Source organism: Malaya genurostris, chromosome 2 (assembly GCF_030247185.1).
Source record: "Malaya genurostris strain Urasoe2022 chromosome 2, Malgen_1.1, whole genome shotgun sequence".
Taxonomy (NCBI): Eukaryota; Metazoa; Arthropoda; class Insecta; order Diptera; family Culicidae; genus Malaya; species Malaya genurostris.
In genome coordinates, this window is record NC_080571.1 from 102,902,907 (window position 1) to 102,921,900 (window position 18,994).

Consider the following 18,994-nt stretch of genomic DNA (forward strand, 5'->3'; position numbering starts at 1 on the left):
AAACTGAAACCAATGTATCCCCAGCAAGCCGTTTTAGTTTTATTTATTCGAACAGTTCTACTGTCAAATCTAAAACTGGTATACGCTGCCGTTCTATTTTTTTCTATATCTCGGTTAATTTTTCAAAAGGGCGTATAAGCAAGTGACAGTTTCACTTTGTTTACTTTTTCTTCTATTAATTACCAAGCGGTTTCCACGTTTATCACTGGTGGGTCAATATTTTGCTCAAGAAACTTGTTGAACAATTCCAACAAACGTCTTTTTGCAAGGTCGGACAGATTCTTCACTAAGTTGAATTTAATTCTGTTCAACCCAGGAGCGTTATTGTTACAAGACATGAGTGCTATGGAAAATTCCATAATTGAAAAGGGGCTATCAATGGAACCATTATTTGGAGAAGACTCCCTACGCATTGGAACAGAATCTGGACAAACTTTCCTCGCAAAATCAAATATCCATCGATTCGAGTATTCCTCACTCTCATTTCCTACGTTATGCGTTGGAACAGAATCTGGACAAACTTTCCTCGCAAAATCAAATATCCATCGATTCGAGTATTCCTCACTCTCATTTCCTACGTTACGATTCCTCATTCGTCTGGCCGTATTCCAAAGAGTGCTCATTGAGGTTTCTCTTGACAAACCTTCGACAAAATATCTCCAATAGCTACATTTCTTGGCCCGAGATATGCTCTTGTACTTGTACTTGTTCAAAATTCTTAGGAGTTCCTCTTCCTCGTTTTAAAAACTTCTTGAAAGCATTTCGTTTCGTGTGTTTAGCATCTGAGCACTCTTTGTCCCACCAAGGGTTTGGAGGCCTTCTGTTAGACGATGGACCAAGAAATCGTTTGATTTGGGCTTGTTCTGCGGCCTCCAGAATCGAACAAACGAGGAATTCATATTCTTCAAGTGGGGGGAGCTCTTCCATTGAGTTCAAGGTACTTGAGATACTACTTTGGTATTTAATCCAGTAAACATTTTTTGTAAAATCATATGGAATGTTAACTGAATTAGAAATGCCTTTGGTACTGCTAATTGAGATGATGATTGGTGAATGATCGCTACCGTGTAAATCAGGAAATACTTTCCAGATGCAATCTAGTCGAATTGAAGTTGAGCAAAGCGATAAATCTAATGCACTTGGGCGTGCAGGAGGTCTTGGTATCCGTGTCATGCTACCCATATTTAATACCGTCATGTTAAAATTATTCCAAATATAAAATCTGTTATCATTGTAAACGGAACCCCACATAATTACGTGCGAATTAAAATCTCCCAGAATCAATTGTGGAGCAGGGAGGGCTTCGACCATTTCATAAGGCTGTCGCTGTCCAAATTGAGCTCTGGGAGAAATATACATTGAAGCAATGCAAATGTCCTTTCCTTTAATATTTATTTGACAAGCAACCATTTCTATGCTAGAAGTAGAAAGAATATTTAATCTATGAAACGAATAGCTTTTCTTAATTCCTAAAAGCACTCCACCATACGGAAAGTCACTATCGAGAAGTATAATGTTAAAGTCATTAAAATTCAAGGCTATGTTTGATGTAAGCCATGTTTCACACAAGGCAAATACATCACATTCTTGACTATGCAACAAAACTTTAAATGAATCAAGTTTTTGCATGATGCTTCGATAATTCCACTGCAGGACAGTGATTGAATCATTTGCGGCGGATGATAAATTATCCATCAAATGATACAAAACCTGAGAGAACTGGCCATTGAGCTGATAACTGTTTCAAAAAAGTTATAGCTATTGGAAGGAATGCCGTTATGATGGTGTTTAAAGGTTCAGAAATATTGAATGCTGCGAAAATACATTCTACAATTTCCGAAAACTTCAGTAATCCTGATGGTGGCTGTGAAACAGAGCTCACTGGATTATTGTCTTTTATTGTGCTAGTTCCTGGATTGGTTTATGAATTTGACAAACCAGGAGGCACAGTTTTTGGTTTTAAATTTGGCTTTTTAGATTTAACACGGAGATCTTTTTTTTTTTGTCGTGAAAACGACTTACTTTACTATGGGGTGCCTTTTCAAAATTAGCCATATGGAAGAATGGGCAGAACTTAATCGTGAATATCTCGACTTGTAATCAAGGCAGCAACATAATTCTTTCACCATTTCATCAAATATATGATCAGGAATTTAGGATAATATTTTGAACAGTATGAGATAACCACAAACAACTCAAATATTAAGTTTTCTCAAATTTTGAAAACAACTCTTTACTTTTGCTCGGCTTTTTCGCGCAAGGACGACGATTTTGAGGTAGTCAGGCACATATCTTCAACTGACTGCGTATAAAAGGGGAACTGTGGTCGAAATTCGATCATCATTCGTCATCTAACACTCGATGTGGATAGACGAATAACCTACTACGACTAATTTCGATTTTGTTTTATTTTTTATTCGCAGTTGTCTACCTACCCAAGCTATGGGTAAAAACCGCCATAGATCCGAAAGGAAGGCACAAATCTCCAAATATCAAGGGGAACGTGCCATTTGAGCCAATTTGTTCTGATTCCTGATTCCTGAAGCGTCTGAAGCCAAGTGATGTACAGGTAAACGACCGTTTGCTGAGTAAAAACCAATATGCTGATCTGCCAGTAGATGTCGAAGAGGAACTGCAGAAGAAGGAAAAAATGCCGCCTTTCTACCTGAAGGACATCCTACCAACTCTACGCTCGGATTTCAACACACTGATCAGCAAAGGACTACAGTCAACAATCCGTTTATGTATTGAAGGCTACAAAATAACTGTTCCGGCTTTGAACCACTACAAAGGAGTGGAATGCTATCTGAAGCAGACAAAAGCGGAATACTTCACACACGATATTGCCGCCAACAAACCTATGAAGGTTGTACTTCGAGGACTACCCGACATGATGGAAGCCGAACTAAAGCAGGCACTGTCGGAGGCTGGACTAAAGCCTTTGATGGTGTTTAAAATGAAGCGACATAATACGGACAAAAAGTTTAGAGATCAACTGTACCTGATTCATCTGGAGAAGGGCTCTATCACCATGAGTCAACTGAAAACGATTAAATCGTTATTTCACATAATCATCGAATGGCAAAAGTATAAACCGGTACATCGGGATGTCACACAGTGCACGAACTGTTTGAACTACGGCCATGGAGCGAGGAATTGCCACATGAGAAGTCGGTGCGGGAAATGTGCCGAACCACACAATACCAACGATTGCCTACTAGATGACATCGCTGTAAAATGTGTGAACTGTGATGACGACCATCCATCTACTAGCAAATCGTGTCCCAAACGTGCTGAGTTCACAAAAATTCGACAACAGGCGTCCCGCAAACAATCAACGCGCAAGAATGTTCCACAGAAGGATGAAGTTAATTTCCCACGGCTCCCACCGAAGAGGGATATTCCGAATTTGCCGCCACTTCCTCGCAGCAATCCAAAAGATTCAGCCGCTGGATCACAAAAAGAATCTTCCTCAAAAATCCCTCCTGGATGGGGCAATAATCAACCACAAGCAAAGGATGACTCTGGTGATTTATTTTCTGCTGAACAACTTATCGTCATTTTTGAAACAATGACAACAAAACTACGAAACTGCAGAACGCGGTTAGATCAAATCAACGCCTTAGGCAAATTCATCATCGAATATGCAATATAATGAGTTGGTTATAGTAAATTGGAATGCTTGCTCACTCAGGAGCAAAACTGCTGAATTGTCCGACTTTCTTCAAGAGAAGAATGCCGATATTGCTATTTTAACTGAAACTCATCTTAAACCTGAAATTTCTATTTTTATTTCCAATTACAGGATTCACAGGCTCGACAGGGCAACTACCAGAGGAGGGGGAGTTGCCATTGCCATTAAACGATCCATTCAGCACAGGCTTCTGTCAGCCTTTAAATTGCAACTCATAGAAGCCATCGGAATTGAGATTACAACGACGATGGGACCCATCATCGTCATTGCAGCGTACTGCCCCAAACAAACCAATCTTCGAGATGGTACGTGTGCATCATTGAAGCGAGATCTGGCTATGCTCACTCGACGACAGAACAAATTCATCATTGCTGGGGACCTGAACGCACGGCATGAGCTGTGGGGAAACAAAAGACAGAATCGAAACGGATTCGTACTTGCAGAAGATTACGAAGCTGGACAATACAACATCCTCGCTCCGGATCAACCAACGCGACTTTCCAGATCGGGAGTTCATTCCATTTTGGATATATTCATCAGCAACATCGCCATAGACAGCTCTCCGGTTGTCTTCTACGAGCTCTCTTCTGACCACTATCCAGTAATATTGACGTTGGGATCTTCACCAGAAACAGTGCCTATTCAACCTCGGAGGAACTATTATCGCACCGATTGGGTCCAATTTCAACATATCGCCGACCAACTTATTAATATCGATTTGCCACTTGATTCCCCGATGGAAATCGATGCAGCCCTATCTTCCTTCCAGCATTCAATCACAGTCGCTCGTGATAGGACGGTTCCAATACAACATATGCCGAGTTCCTCTCTTCAAATCGACAGTGTCACCAAGAAACTCATCCGACTTCGGAATATCTACCGGAGGCAGTATCAACGAACTGGCATCCTAGATAGGAAGACTACTTATAACAACTTAACTAGGATAATCCAGGAAAGGATATCTGAGCTTCGCAACAAGAACTTCCAGCAAAAGCTTCGAGAAATTCTCCCACATTCAAAGCCCTTCTGGTCCTTAACGAAGGTGCTTAAGAAAAAACCGAAGCCTATTCCTCCTCTGATGTCACCCCAGGACGCAGCTGAAGGAATACCTTTAATCACACCAGTAGAGAAGGCAAATGCGCTAGGCCAGCAGTTTGTGTGTTCTCACAATTTAGGACTTAACATTGTTAGTCCATATGAAAGAGCCGTTGCTGATAGCGTAGCTGAGGTTGACCAATCAGACAGCTTGGTTCCTGAGGAAAGTAGAGTCACTGCGAATGAGCTGATGGCTTTTGTGAAAAAATCCAAAAATATGAAGGCCCCCGGTTTCGACAACACATTCAACATTGAGCTGAAACATTTGAGTATTCGCTCATTTGTCTTCTTAGCTAAACTTTTTAACAGGTGCTGGGAGCATGCTTACTTCCCTTCAATGTGGAAGTTAGCTAAAGTTATCCCAGTTTTGGAACCGGGGAAAGATCCTTCCTTTTCCAAGAGCTATCGGCCCATCAGCTTACTCTCTGCCCTATCCAAGCTGTTTGAAAAGTCAATACAAAGGCGAATTCTTGCTTTTGCAGATGAACAGGATATATTTCTGGAAGAACAGTTTGGGTTCCGGAAAGGAAGATCCACCATCCACCAGCTCACAAGGGTTAACAACGTCATCCAGCAAAACAAATCAGTGTCCAAAACGACTGCCATGGCAATATTGGATATTGAAAAAGCATTCGATAATGTGTGGCACGATGGACTGGTGTTCAAACTGCATCGGTATAATTTTCCCATGTATCTTATTAAAATTATCAAAAATTATCTTGCAGATAGAGCATTCCAGGTTTCTCTGAATAATGCACTTTCAGAAAGATTTACTATTCCTGCTGGTGTACCCCAGGGAAGTATCCTAGGTCCCATTGTATACAACATTTTCACATCAGACATCCCACCTCTGCCAGGTGGTGGTGTTCTGTCACAATTTGCTGATGATACTGCCATTCTTTACAAAGGTCGTGTCATTAATGCTCTGAAAAATAAACTACAGACAGGTCTGGACGCTTTAACGGAATATTTTACAAGCTGGAAATTGTGATCAATGCAGCAAAAACTCAGGTCATCTTGTTTCCACATTCGAGATCTCCAAAACTTGTTCCATCAGACGAATGCAGAATACGATTCGGTGATGAGGTCATTCAATGGTCCGATGAAGTTATCTATCTAGGACTCACCTTTGACAGACATCTGATATTCAGGTCACATGTTGACAAAATCGTTCAAAAATACAGCATACTCATTAGGTCTCTGTATCCGCTGATTTGTGGAACATCTAAACTATGCCTGAAGAATCAGATGGCTGTCTATAAACAAATCATCTACCCCGCAATTGAATACGCAGTCCCTGTTTGGCGGGGTTGTGCACGAACACACAAACTTAGGCTTCAACGCATTCAAAGTAAGATCTTAATGATGATTCTAAATCTACCCCCTTGGACAAGGACTAGTGAAGTACATGAGATTGCCTCACTGGATATACTAGAACAAAAATTCGAACAATACTGCACGAAATTTGAAGAGAGGTGCTCAATCTCTGAAATACAAATAATTCAAAATTTGTACGTATTAGGTTAGGGATAGTTATAAGTAAGTAGACATTTTATAAATAATTGAAATAAATATTATGATTAAACATTAGTATGTAAAACAAGAGTAACTAAAACACGAATCGTATGAACAACAAAGATGAAAGGCCAAAGGGTCAAGACACTTGTACTGTAAAATGTTGATGTAATACACAAAAATAAGATTAATAAACAGATATTTATGCAAAAAAAAAATGCGAAATTCGATCATTTCTTCTTGTGCGTTGGATGCAAGCAGACGTCGCGGGACCAGCAGCTTCGGAGAGTGCTCCTTCTGCGTGGTTAAAAACCTCAAACGCTCAGGTCGCAACTCTCATTTGGACTTCAGTCGTCAGGTGGAGCAGTCGGCAATGAAAGCAGACTTTTTGCGTAGTATAAAGCCTCAAACGTTTAGGTCGTGCTTTCATTTGGACTTCAATCGTCGGGAGCAGCGGTCGTCAATAATGAGAGCAGACCTTTAGCGTGGTGCCAAACCTCAAACGCTCAGGTCGTGCTCTCATTTGGACTTAAATCGTCAGGTGGAGCAGTCGTCAATGAAAGCAGAACTTTTGTTCTTGGTTCTAAATTTAGTTCTTGAACTCAGGTCCAGTTCCTTATTCTATTCGGTTCTTTTTAGAACCATAACACAATCGATCAACTACCAATTCGAATTCGGAAGTATAAAGAAAGTGTGTCAGTTTTATTCGTATTCACCACATCCAGTTATGTCTCTGACATTACACACCCGTACTTTTTTTGAAGGTGTAATTTTAGGTTCCTTTTTTGGTAATTTGTGGTTTGGTAATCTCCACTTAACAGACCCTTGAGGAGTTACAAACGAGGTATCTTCACTATTTCAGATTCCTCTGGCTCCGCAAGATTTGAAAAACCGTTTTCGGTTTCCAAAGGTGGGACAATCAATGATAAGCATTTCTACATATGTGCGCTTAGACCGTGCTTTTAAAGATAGCTTCATTTTGTCTTTACGCAACTTAATTGCAGCGCATACTGAAAGATCATGAGGACTCTCCCCACAATAAACACATTTTTCAATATCATTATCGCAAAGATTATCCTTATGAGGCCCTTGACATTTTATACATTCAGAATTATTACTACAATAAGTAGCTGCATGTCTGTTATTCTCTTATATACTGATATGATAAGCACTTCAAAAACTAGATATTTTTAGTGAGAATTTTACAAGCCAGTTGTAATTCAGTACAAAAAAGACCTTGTTTGAATATTACTCAGTTATAAAATAAATCTATAAAATTATACATAGTTGGAATTAGGTAGGTATAGTATTGTCATCATGCCAAAGGTTTGGATCTGTAACAAAGATCGAATAAATTTTGCTATGGGAGAGAAAACCAATTATAAGAGCTTGTTTTATAGATTGAATGATTAAATTGACCGTCTCAAGCAAAATGCACAAATGTGTCTCCCTCATATTAGTCAATTAAAAATACTCATGGTTTAAAACCTTAATGCTCGTTCATATGAACAATTTTAAGTTATTTGTGATTATCTCATTCTACTGAGAATTTTATCATGAATTGTTGACCATATTTCCAATGATATGGAGAAAAAATTATATTGCTGCGTTAAATACAACAAGAGATATTCGCGATTTAGTTTTACTTATACTTGCTCAGGGCAATTTTTTTTTGTTGCGATTATAGAGGTTTGAACATTAAGAAGCCTCTTCGGACCAGAAATACTTTCTGGTTCTATGCGCGGGGTTGGGAATCGAGCCCATGTGGGCTCCATGAAAGGCATCGACTAATCTATCAAGCTACACTCGTCCCCTTGGCAAATTTTGAAAAGACGCCCATAATAAATTAAGTCGTATTAACGACGAAAGACGAACGCATGTGCATTTCGAGTACATGTTTGGCTGGATCCAATATTATACCCCAGAGAACAAAATGGTTACCAGACAATGGACTGAAATCGTGCTTCGAAGCGGTTGGGCTCAATGGGTCGGAAAAATCATGATGCCGGTTTTTTGGGATTGTCATAGTATACTTTTGGAGAACTACATCAATGCAAGTATTAGTGTGCATTAATAGAGCGGCCTTACATGAAGCACATGAGCATCGCTATCATGGTTAAAATTAACGGTTCAAGGATCCAATTACTTACCCATCCACTTTGTTAACCTGATTTGGCCTCGTCGAACTATTATCTGTTCCCAAACCTCAAGTCATCTTTGAGAAGTCGATGAGTTTTGTTTTGGAATCATACACTCAAAATAATAATCATGTTATAGTTACGTGAAAAGTTATGTGAATATTTTCCACCCTACTTTTCACGTAGGTTTTAATGGACTGACATTTAAAAGCTGTTTAATGCATAATCCAGTAAAAGTTATGTGTTTCATAGGTAAAATGTGATGTATTGCTCATATCAAATTTACCAATCAGTTCATATCAAGTTTAGATACCAGAGAATTATTATTTTATATATTGGTTAAAGTCAAAAGGGAGATTTCAGATTCTAATATAAATCTAGGAAATGAAAAATAAAACATTTATTTCAGAAAATTAGCATAGAATTTTAATGACTGAAAATAAAAAGCAACTAATAACGTCGTGGGATCTCGAATCGGCAAGCCTTCAGAAATCGTGTTGTAACTGCCATCCAACCGAAGCCGAAGTCGAGATACGAGATCTCCCACAACACTACCGATGCAGGTTGAAGTCGCATTACATGGTTCCAGTGTCGCTAGCTTTATACCGATTTTGAACTCGTTTTTCGATGGACCAACGACCTGTTTGAAGCATTCGGAAGGAGCGGCAAACTTCCGAACTCACGCAGGCACTCCGTCCAGTTAAACACATGGTAACTTTCATACTGGAATGGTCCGGTCGATGTAGTAAAAAATTGAAATTAAATAACATTTCTCGCAAATATTTATACTACTTACAATTCGAGAGCCACTGTTCGCCATTTTCAAAATCGAGTTTTTCACACTGGAAATTCACGTAGATTGTTTGACGTTTGGTCAATTCACGTAAACCTTATGTGATGACTCTACTCATTTCAGGGGATGTTCGTATAACATTCATTTTCGGCACGTAAAATATTTAATTTGACATTTGAAACCAATTTACGTGATTTTTCAAGTGAATCGAACGTGAATTTTTATTTGAGTGTAGACCGCTACTTCCGTAAAGTTGTATCACAGACTAACAGACAGGACACTCAAATTAAATTCTTCAATCATTTTAACGGTCATTTCGAATATTCCTTTATTTGGGACAATACTCACATGTGTCATGATGGCGCCACGTTACCCTATCAAAAACGTCCTGTCTGTCATCTAGACTGTGTTTATTTTTTTCATTTACCGACAGAGTTGCCATTCAAACAGAATTACCTGTAATGTATTGATTTGTATACGTCCATGCGAATTTCATGCAGGATACAGATTTGATACATATTGCCAAAACTATATACATAATTGTGCCTATTTCTCATCCTCCAACGCAAGACAAAATCGAACCCGTTTTGTTACAATATTTACTTGCTTCTGGTTTGCCGCCACTTAACTTCTGGTGAAAACTACCAACACAATAAAAAATAGTCTAGATGAACAACGTTGAGTCAAATAAATGGTTACCTTCCAACATCGCGAAAAAGTTAAATATTTTAACTTTCTTTGCGTTTCGCCTTCGGCTCGTCAGTGCTTAAAGCAGTTCAAATTGAACTGCCATCTCGTGCCTAGCAGTTCAACTTAAACCGCTAAGCAGACGCAAAGTCCACACTACTTATGTGACCCTTTAAGGATATAACACTAGGTGCCATATCCTATCTGACGTCTCGGGCGTAAACGAATGACGACTGGCTACTGGTCGCCGCAGAGTTTGAGCATTTAGGGGTTTTTTGTTTTGTGCAAAAAAGCACATATTTAGTTTCAACTTTCTTTGCGTTTCGCCTTCGGCTCGTCAGTGCTTAAAGCAGTTCAAATTGAACTGCCATCTCGTGCCTAGCAGTTCAACTTAAACCGCTTTAAGCACTGACGAGCCGAAGGCGAAACGCAAAGAAAGTTGAAACTAAATATGTGCTTTTTTGCACAAAACAAAAAACCCCTAAATGCTCAAACTCTGCGGCGACCAGTAGCCAGTCGTCATTCGTTTACGCCCGAGACGTCAGATAGGATATGGCACCTAGTGTTATATCCTTAAAGGGTCACATAAGTAGTGTGGACTTTGCGTCTGCTAAGCGGTTTAAGTTGAACTGCTAGGCACGAGATGGCAGTTCAATTTGAACTGCTTTAAGCACTGACGAGCCGAAGGCGAAACGCAAAGAAAGTTGAAACTAAATATGTGCTTTTTTGCACAAAACAAAAAACCCCTAAATGCTCAAACTCTGCGGCGACCAGTAGCCAGTCGTCATTCGTTTACGCCCGAGACGTCAGATAGGATATGGCACCTAGTGTTATATCCTTAAAGGGTCACATAAGTAGTGTGGACTTTGCGTCTGCTTAGCGGTTTAAGTTGAACTGCTAGGCACGAGATGGCAGTTCAATTTGAACTGCTTTAAGCACTGACGAGCCGAAGGCGAAACGCAAAGAAAGTTGAAACAAAATATGTGCTTTTTTGCACAAAACAAAAAACCCCTAAATGCTCAAACTCTGCGGCGACCAGTAGCCAGTCGTCATTCGTTTACGCCCGAGACGTCAGATAGGATATGGCACCTAGTGTTATATCCTTAAAGGGTCACATAAGTAGTGTGGACTTTGCGTCTGCTTAGCGGTTTAAGTTGAACTGCTAGGCACGAGATGGCAGTTCAATTTGAACTGCTTTAAGCACTGACGAGCCGAAGGCGAAACGCAAAGAAAGTTGAAACTAAATATGTGCTTTTTTGCACAAAACAAAAAACCCCTAAATGCTCAAACTCTGCGGCGACCAGTAGCCAGTCGTCATTCGTTTACGCCCGAGACGTCAGATAGGATATGGCACCTAGTGTTATATTCTTAAAGGGTCACATAAGTAGTGTGGACTTTGCGTCTGCTTAGCGGTTTAAGTTGAACTGCTAGGCACGAGATGGCAGTTCAATTTGAACTGCTTTAAGCACTGACGAGCCGAAGGCGAAACGCAAAGAAAGTTGAAACTAAATATGTGCTTTTTTGCACAAAACAAAAAACCCCTAAATGCTTAAATATTTTATCAACGTAACCCAATAATTTATTGTGACGATTCATTTTCAAATATTTTGATGAAATCAGGCATCCCTGCAAGCAGCTGATCGGTGTTGACAAACGAGGGGAAACACAGATAGTAAATAGTTCGCGCAGTACAATATAGATGGAGCTAGTGCATCACGAAAAATAATTTTTTATAAGAATTTACTCATACTGTCATGTCTGTTAGTCTGTGGTTGTATGGCCATCAACTAATATGACGTACAAAATTTGGAAGATGTTTTCCGTTCTCCACGAATCAAAGTAATTCTTACTCTTTTCCGATTTTGCATGTTTTGTGTTGATTTTCAGTTTATTTCTAAATAAAAAGTTTATAAAACTGAATATATAAATTTAAATCTTCAAATTTTTTGGATATACAGAACTAGTAAATAACCACTTGTTCTTAGAATTCTAGCATAAACTATTGAAATTGAAAAGTTAATTGGGAATTAACAAAAAGGCCTACCTTAGTCAGAGCAAATTCAGCAGCTGCAAGATTCATATGAGTGGTCTATAATGTAAATGAAACTGAAACAAACGTATCCCCAGCAATCCGTTTTAGTTTTATTTATTCGACCAGTTCTACTGTCAAATTTAAAACTGGTATACATTGCCGTTCTATTTTTTCTATATTTGAAACACAGATAACACTGCTGGGGCTGCCAGTTTATTTTGTTATAATTTCTAGATTTAAATTTTAAAACTGACATAAATTATGCATCTAGAACTAGAACACTCCTGAATATGCCCTCAGCATCATACATTCCTCTAGCTGGAGTGTTAATTAAATGGCCTTTTACAGTAACACATTCACAAAATGAGCGAAATATCAGTGACATTTATAATGTCACTGTCGATCGGGCTCTATCACTAAAATATACAAATCCGAAATAAAATAATCGACATCGAAATTGTGTACTTTGTTAAATTTGTGGCCGTTGGGAAATCCCTTCTAATGGTACCAAATGTTATCTAAAGAACTATCAAAATTACTTACGCACTGAACATTTATTGCTGGCTTTCGGCCAAAAAATGCCGAGATTTGCATAGCCAAATGCTCGGTAATCGTCTCAGCAAAATGTATAATTACTGAGAATCTCGGCAATCGTGAATTTATTAACTGTCAATTATTGCCGAACTTGTCAACAGAAATTTTACTGTTAGTTCGGCGAAAGCGATCAGGATTGAATCATGAATTACCGAGTCATCAGTAACCGAACGTGGAATAAATTTATTATTGTGTGAAAAATAAGTCACAAAATAAAAGGTTTCAGGAAGAGGGCGTCATTTGAATCTAGCATACAAAAATGAAAACATCCCGCCTAATGTCAACGCCTCTACTTGGAAATAAGCAGATAATAATAATTATATTTGCAAAGCAGATAGTTTTCTTATTTCACTTATCTTGTCACGAAATATAAAAAAAAATCTGTTTTCCTTCTTCCAATTCATATGTTTTCCAGCTCCACGAACAATGGTGATGTGCTTTGCAAAATCAAACGGAAACATTTGGTGACAATGCCTCACCGAGTTTTCGTAAAAGCTAACTCACTGTTCGAAATCTCAGCAAAGGAATTTGTTGATTTCGGTATACAAACTACTATACAAATTATTTTGTAATATTCAATTGTATATCAGAATGTTTGATGTAACTAATCCATACTTTAGTGTAGGTGAATCGTTTCATAATTTTCGTTGTGAAGAAGGAGAAAGCTTGCACAATTCACACAATCGATTTACTAACTGATATTAGGAGGTGTGAAGGTAGCGTGAAAGTTTTATTCGTATTAACGTCATCCAGTTATGTCTTTAACATTACCCACCCGTTTTTTTTTAATCTTCAAATTCCCGGCCCCCTGGGAAAGGTTGGTCCCCTGGGGGATCCGACTTCCGATTCCTGTATTACAGAGCAATAAGTGAATAATTTTCATGTTCATGAGTATTTTTTCACAAGTGATAGGACGAAACGAGGGGTAAATTTTTATAAAACTTACTACTAAATTCATCTAGTTGGTAGATCTTTTCAGCTAGTCATGATTCAAATTAAAGCTCATATTGTTTTAAAAGATATTGTACAATTTTATCAAGATCCGACTTCCGGTTCCGAAATTATAGGGCGATGAGTGTCAAAACTGTAAAACCGGTACGTGCTGGTACGGAAGAAGCAAACACCACCGCCTAACACAGCGTGCTTTGTTTAAATTAGTATAGCGTACAGGGTTCCACCTTCAAATCTATAACTTGACATAACTATTTACAAATTGAAAAGGTTATGGTAGTTTATACCCATAGAAAGATTTTGATTTTATTCAAGTTTGACGGAATCTTCTAGTGATGTTTTTGAAAATATAAGTAAAATGAAAAAGGCATCATTACACCACTAGGTGGAAAAAAGGTGTTTAAATGCTAAACAAGAAATGGTTGGATCGATCATACAAATTGAGATTTAAACAAAACGCTATACTATCCCATCAAATTTTTTTTATATTACTTCCGATTCCGGAATTGCAGTCTGATAAGTGGAAAATTTCCAATTCAAGAGCGTGTATTTATTCATGACGATGTAGAAAACAGCAAAATTATTTGAACGAACCATTAAAGTATTCTCTTGTGCTGATTTCGCAGACACGATTGGATCGATTTTCACTTAAACACTTAAAATCTATTTAATTTAAACGAACTTAAATAGAAGACCCATGGAATGTCATTCCATTCCATCCGGGTCCATCTATTGGATCCGGAATTGTAGGGTGATGAGTGTTAAAATGTCAAACCGTCATTGAAGGTGCCAAAACTAAAAACGTGAAAAAAATCTTCAGATCCGGGCTGAAAAATTGTTCTAATTTGTATTATATGAAGTTGTGGTTCAAAACTCCAATTAGTTCGTACGTAGGAGACGAAACACAAAAATAATCTTACACTATATGCTAGTTAAAAATGCAATAATGAAAGTACACCGATTGTTTCACGAATAACTTTATTTACAGAATGGTCAATAATGTACAGGAAAATAAACACATTTTAAAATAATAAGGAAATCGTTTAGTGGCGCAGTTGAAAATGTTTAAAACAATTTCGCATTCAAAGTTCACCGGTTCCTTGGACCAGCTGTAAATAATTAGTTCTGCAAATCTGACCGAAAATTTATTTTTCGATTTACTTGTTTATATGCTGTGCTATTTTAGAAATAATAGCTGCTAATGATTTACTATTATACATGTACAAATCCCTAATATATAATAGGTTTTATATTAAACGTGACTGCTGTTGCTGCTGACAGTGTTAGCTAGATTAAAGATTTGTTTTTGTATATGGTTTTGTTTTCCACTAGCGATTGACACATACCTATTAGTTACTCGTAAGAAAAATTCAGTATCTATAAATTTTAAACCACGTCCCGGCATCATCTGCACTAAACCGGTGCACGAGAACTGCCAGGGACTTTTGTTATTCTACTATATCCTAGGTTCGCCAGAAATCGGTTACAAATCATCATCCGTCCCTATTCCTAGATTGCAATTTTTCACGTTCTTTGGCCTTTTGATAAACCCAAAAACGCTTTTCCTTTGATACACACGCACACCTAGTAATAAAAAAGAACAATCTGCAAACATTGCTCGCCACACACACACATGCACGCTACAATTCATCTGAACCACAGTTTAAGTCTCAGTGCGTCCACCCCATTCAAGTAGTAATGAAACAGTCGTTTGTCCCGTACGAATCCAAGATTTTCGTATAAACGGAGAGCGGGTCGATTGGTAATCTCTGTTTCTAGCACAACCTCATCGGCGTTGTCTTCCAACATTGCCTGTAAACAGAGAGAGATTGGTGAAAACATTATACATATGACAATCGTCTTAAAAAAGATGCATTCATTCAAACCTGGATGGCCTTTTGTACCAGCGTCGTTCCGATCTTCAGCTTTCGGTAGTCCTTGTCGACGGCCAGCATCGCGATATAGCCCCGGCGGATATTCTGACGATGGATGTCCAATTTGCACACAATTGCACCAACACATCGACTATCATGCAGTGCCAGGAAGCATAACCGAGGCCAGTTGTGTATGAAATATCGGTAGGTGTAAATCGAGTAAGGTTCTGAGAGATCCTTCTGGATCAAAGACATGATGCTAGGCATTTGCAACTCTGATTCGTAAACCCGATAAGAAATTTCAGGTTTGGGTAGTTCTTTTACAATACACGTTTCCTTAATCGGGAGCACTATTGTATGCATTTGACCGTCAGTTTTAGGGCTATTATTGCTAATAGAATTATCAACGCTTTGTTCGCTTTTTACAATAGTACTATCGTTTACGATTAATGGTTCCTGAGGTTTACTCTTTTGTCTGCTTCTATGTTTTTTCTTGGCAGTTGCACTTTTCGATTTGGCCACGATTGGGTGATCCTCGGATCCGGAAACAGACCCATTTATCAACCCATTTGGACAATTAAGCTTCAACCCTTGCTTTAATTCTTCGCTTACTTTTTCCACAAAGTTTTCGTGTAATCCATTCAATTTTCCATACGCACTATTCACAACCTCACCCGTTTTCTCCTCCTGCTGCTGCGATTGCTCTTGGTTTGAGTTTGTGCTGATATTTTTAGATTTGTTTTTCCTTTTAGCTTTCTTTTTCCCACTTTTGACAGTGGATGCAGAACTGGGTTCAACTCCATTGGTGATCGACGTTAGACCTTCCTGTACATTTACTTCCATGGGGAAAATACTCCCTGCTGTCGAACACCGTTTTCTTTCACCCAGATGACCAGGTGCAAGATATTTTACTTGTTAAAGTGGAACCAAATCTTTACTTCCAATTATCCAAACACGAATCAAAATAGTAACTTATTATGTAACGTGTTTCTGCATCCGGCTTAGAACTAAGGTCTGAAAAAATTGACGAATGTAAACTGAAGAAACAAATTGCAATTTTTTCACTGATTCGAACAATTTTTGAGTTTTTCTACAGCGTTTTCCTTCGTTTAAGTTTTGACAGTTTGTAGTGCGATCCTCGCACTCAAAATGACGAGGAGAAAATTTCCTGTCAATATCAGGGCTGTACAAAAAAGTGGTAACTCAATCAAGGGGCTCTCTCTGAGGTTATGAAGCATTTCGTTATTTTCTAACATTTTGTTAAAACCTCAAAATTCGATAGTTCTTCGTCATTGAGAGTTTCTTTGATTAGGTAATCGTAACAAATGAACTATTAAGTCAATTCTATTTATTTATTGTAGAATCACACAATGTGGTCCTAATGATAATTTATAATACTATGTAAAAAGATGGAAAGAAACGGAACTCAGATGATAGGGTAACAGAGGTATTTGGCCCACTTTAGGATTAATTTTATTTTGGCCCATTTTGTAAAAATATCCACCATATGCTGTAATATCTATTGAAGAATCCAGCCAACTCTTTGCGATCGCTGCGCTACCCGAGTGGCGAGCTTTGAACTAAGCGATGGTGATAATTTTCAGATTTTGCTTGAAGATTCGAACAAAATGCAGGGTTTTTATTTTTTTCTTTTGAATCGAATACTAACATACAAAAACGTGTGAAAATTTGGTAAAAAAATCTATCGTTAATGATTCAGTAATTTTCCGTGGTATGTTTGATTGATATTTATGGAGAAATCGTAACATGAAATACCAAATTCGAAGAAGTGAGGTTGGGTACTGTTTTCATATCTGGGATTTTTAGATTAATTGATAAATGATGATCAAACGTTTTATGACTAGTCTATTTACTCATGCTTTATCATCTAAATCAAATCTGCATGTGAAATGAAAATTTCAAATTTCATCCGAGATTGTCAAGAGTATAGGACAATTTGAAATCATATGTTTGATGGCATATGTTGAAATCATATGTTTGTTAGGTGGGCCAAAATATAGGAAGTGGCCAAAATGCATCTGTTACCCAACTCGATTGAGCAATTTGTGTAAGCCTAGAACGGTGCCGGTAATTTCATAGAAAGTGCGGCGTAGAAGTAACAACCCTTTCCAATCAACCGAACGAGTATTTCGCCGACGACACGACCAGACACTCCGAAGAAAAAACAGCAATAAAACTGCTCGCTAACGATTCACCGTCAGTTACCACAAATCTAGCGACCCCTTGTAAATGATAAAAATAATCTTCTCGAGCAACACTGTTTAAGTTGCTATGGACTAGTTACCAAGGAACCCCAAAACAAATAAACATGTTTTGAAAGCGGTGGAATAGTTCTATTAGTGTTCAACTTTGTCCAAATTAAGCAGATATGCATTTAAATGAACTCGATTTTCGGAATTTAATCGAAACTATGGATGAAACCAACGAACGAGGACAATGATCTGCTTCCAGCGATTCATCCGTACACTTCAACTGCTAGCTTTTCTGGGCAATAGAATTCGGTGTAATATGCCGGTGTCAAAATTGTTGGTTGATTGCGCAGCAGTGGAAACAGTATTTCACCTTGTTGGCCACTATTCGAGGATTACTAGTGGAATTCCACAAAGAAATCATTTTACCGTACGTTATGCAGGTACCGCAGAGCACTAGCCTCGCTCAGCTCGTTGTCGGTCATTTCAATGTCTTCCTTCTCACACAACGGTTTCAAGTCAAGACATGAATTTTGAACTTGGCTTTATAAAAGAGATAACTCGTACTCCTCAATTTTTACATTCCGCTCGAGTCAGGTAAATCCATTAAAATGTTCTGTAATATAATAACCGATCTGAAATTTATTTTGTTTACATTCATCTTTCCTTCGATATGCAGTAACCAAGGTTATGGTGACTGTTATTCAAAATCAATAAATATATCAACTTGTGCTGCCAGTTTAAAAAAATTCACTAGCGTTTTCGATTTGACATTTCCAGTTACTGAGGGGTAGTTAAATTTACGATACAGTTTTGATAGACGAGTGGCAGGTCGTGTCGTCAATTTCGCCCAGTATGTCATTCAACACCCAACAAAATCTAGCCGTTTTCCCAGTGGGATATCACGTCAAAGTGTTCACATACGCTGAAAATAATTTGCACGCTAGCATCGTGTGCAAAGCATTTGAACTATTACTAATTCATGAAAATAATCATGCTACATTTATCTGAAATGCACATCGAAACGATATATCGTTATTTCTAGATTCTATATGAATTTCATATGAATGTACCATTGTTTTTCATATAGATTTCAATTGAAACACGGTTGACCTAATCAAGTGTTTTGCACATACATTTGTGCTGTATTCATTTCCATTAGAAAATGAAGTAACAAATTTAGTTCGATTCAATAGCAAAACACATTACATCCAAAGGAAAAACACATCAAAGTTGAATAAAAATAATTCTTGCATCTTAGTGAATTTGCGCATGAAATCTTAGAACAAATTGCTTTGGTAATGTATTGAAATGAAAAAGCACATTAAATTGAAGTGGTATTTAAATATGAATCGATCGTGCAAATTTTTATCCGTTTCAGAATGGTTAAAACAAAATACTAATGTATGAG

The 18,994-nt window shown here is 38.0% G+C and overlaps 1 protein-coding gene across 1 annotated transcript; it reads right to left on the reverse strand.

The window, feature by feature from the left end:
- Positions 1-14,631: 14,631 nt before the first annotated feature.
- LOC131430974 (N-alpha-acetyltransferase 30A-like) lies at positions 14,632-16,507 on the reverse strand. Its single transcript, XM_058596305.1, has 2 exons — positions 15,386-16,507; positions 14,632-15,311 (listed from the first exon to the last, which is right to left on the reverse strand). Exons 1-2 carry the CDS (start codon positions 16,214-16,216, stop codon positions 15,147-15,149), a joined length of 996 nt encoding a protein of 331 aa, XP_058452288.1. The 5' UTR covers positions 16,217-16,507; the 3' UTR covers positions 14,632-15,146.
- Positions 16,508-18,994: the final 2,487 nt, after the last annotated feature.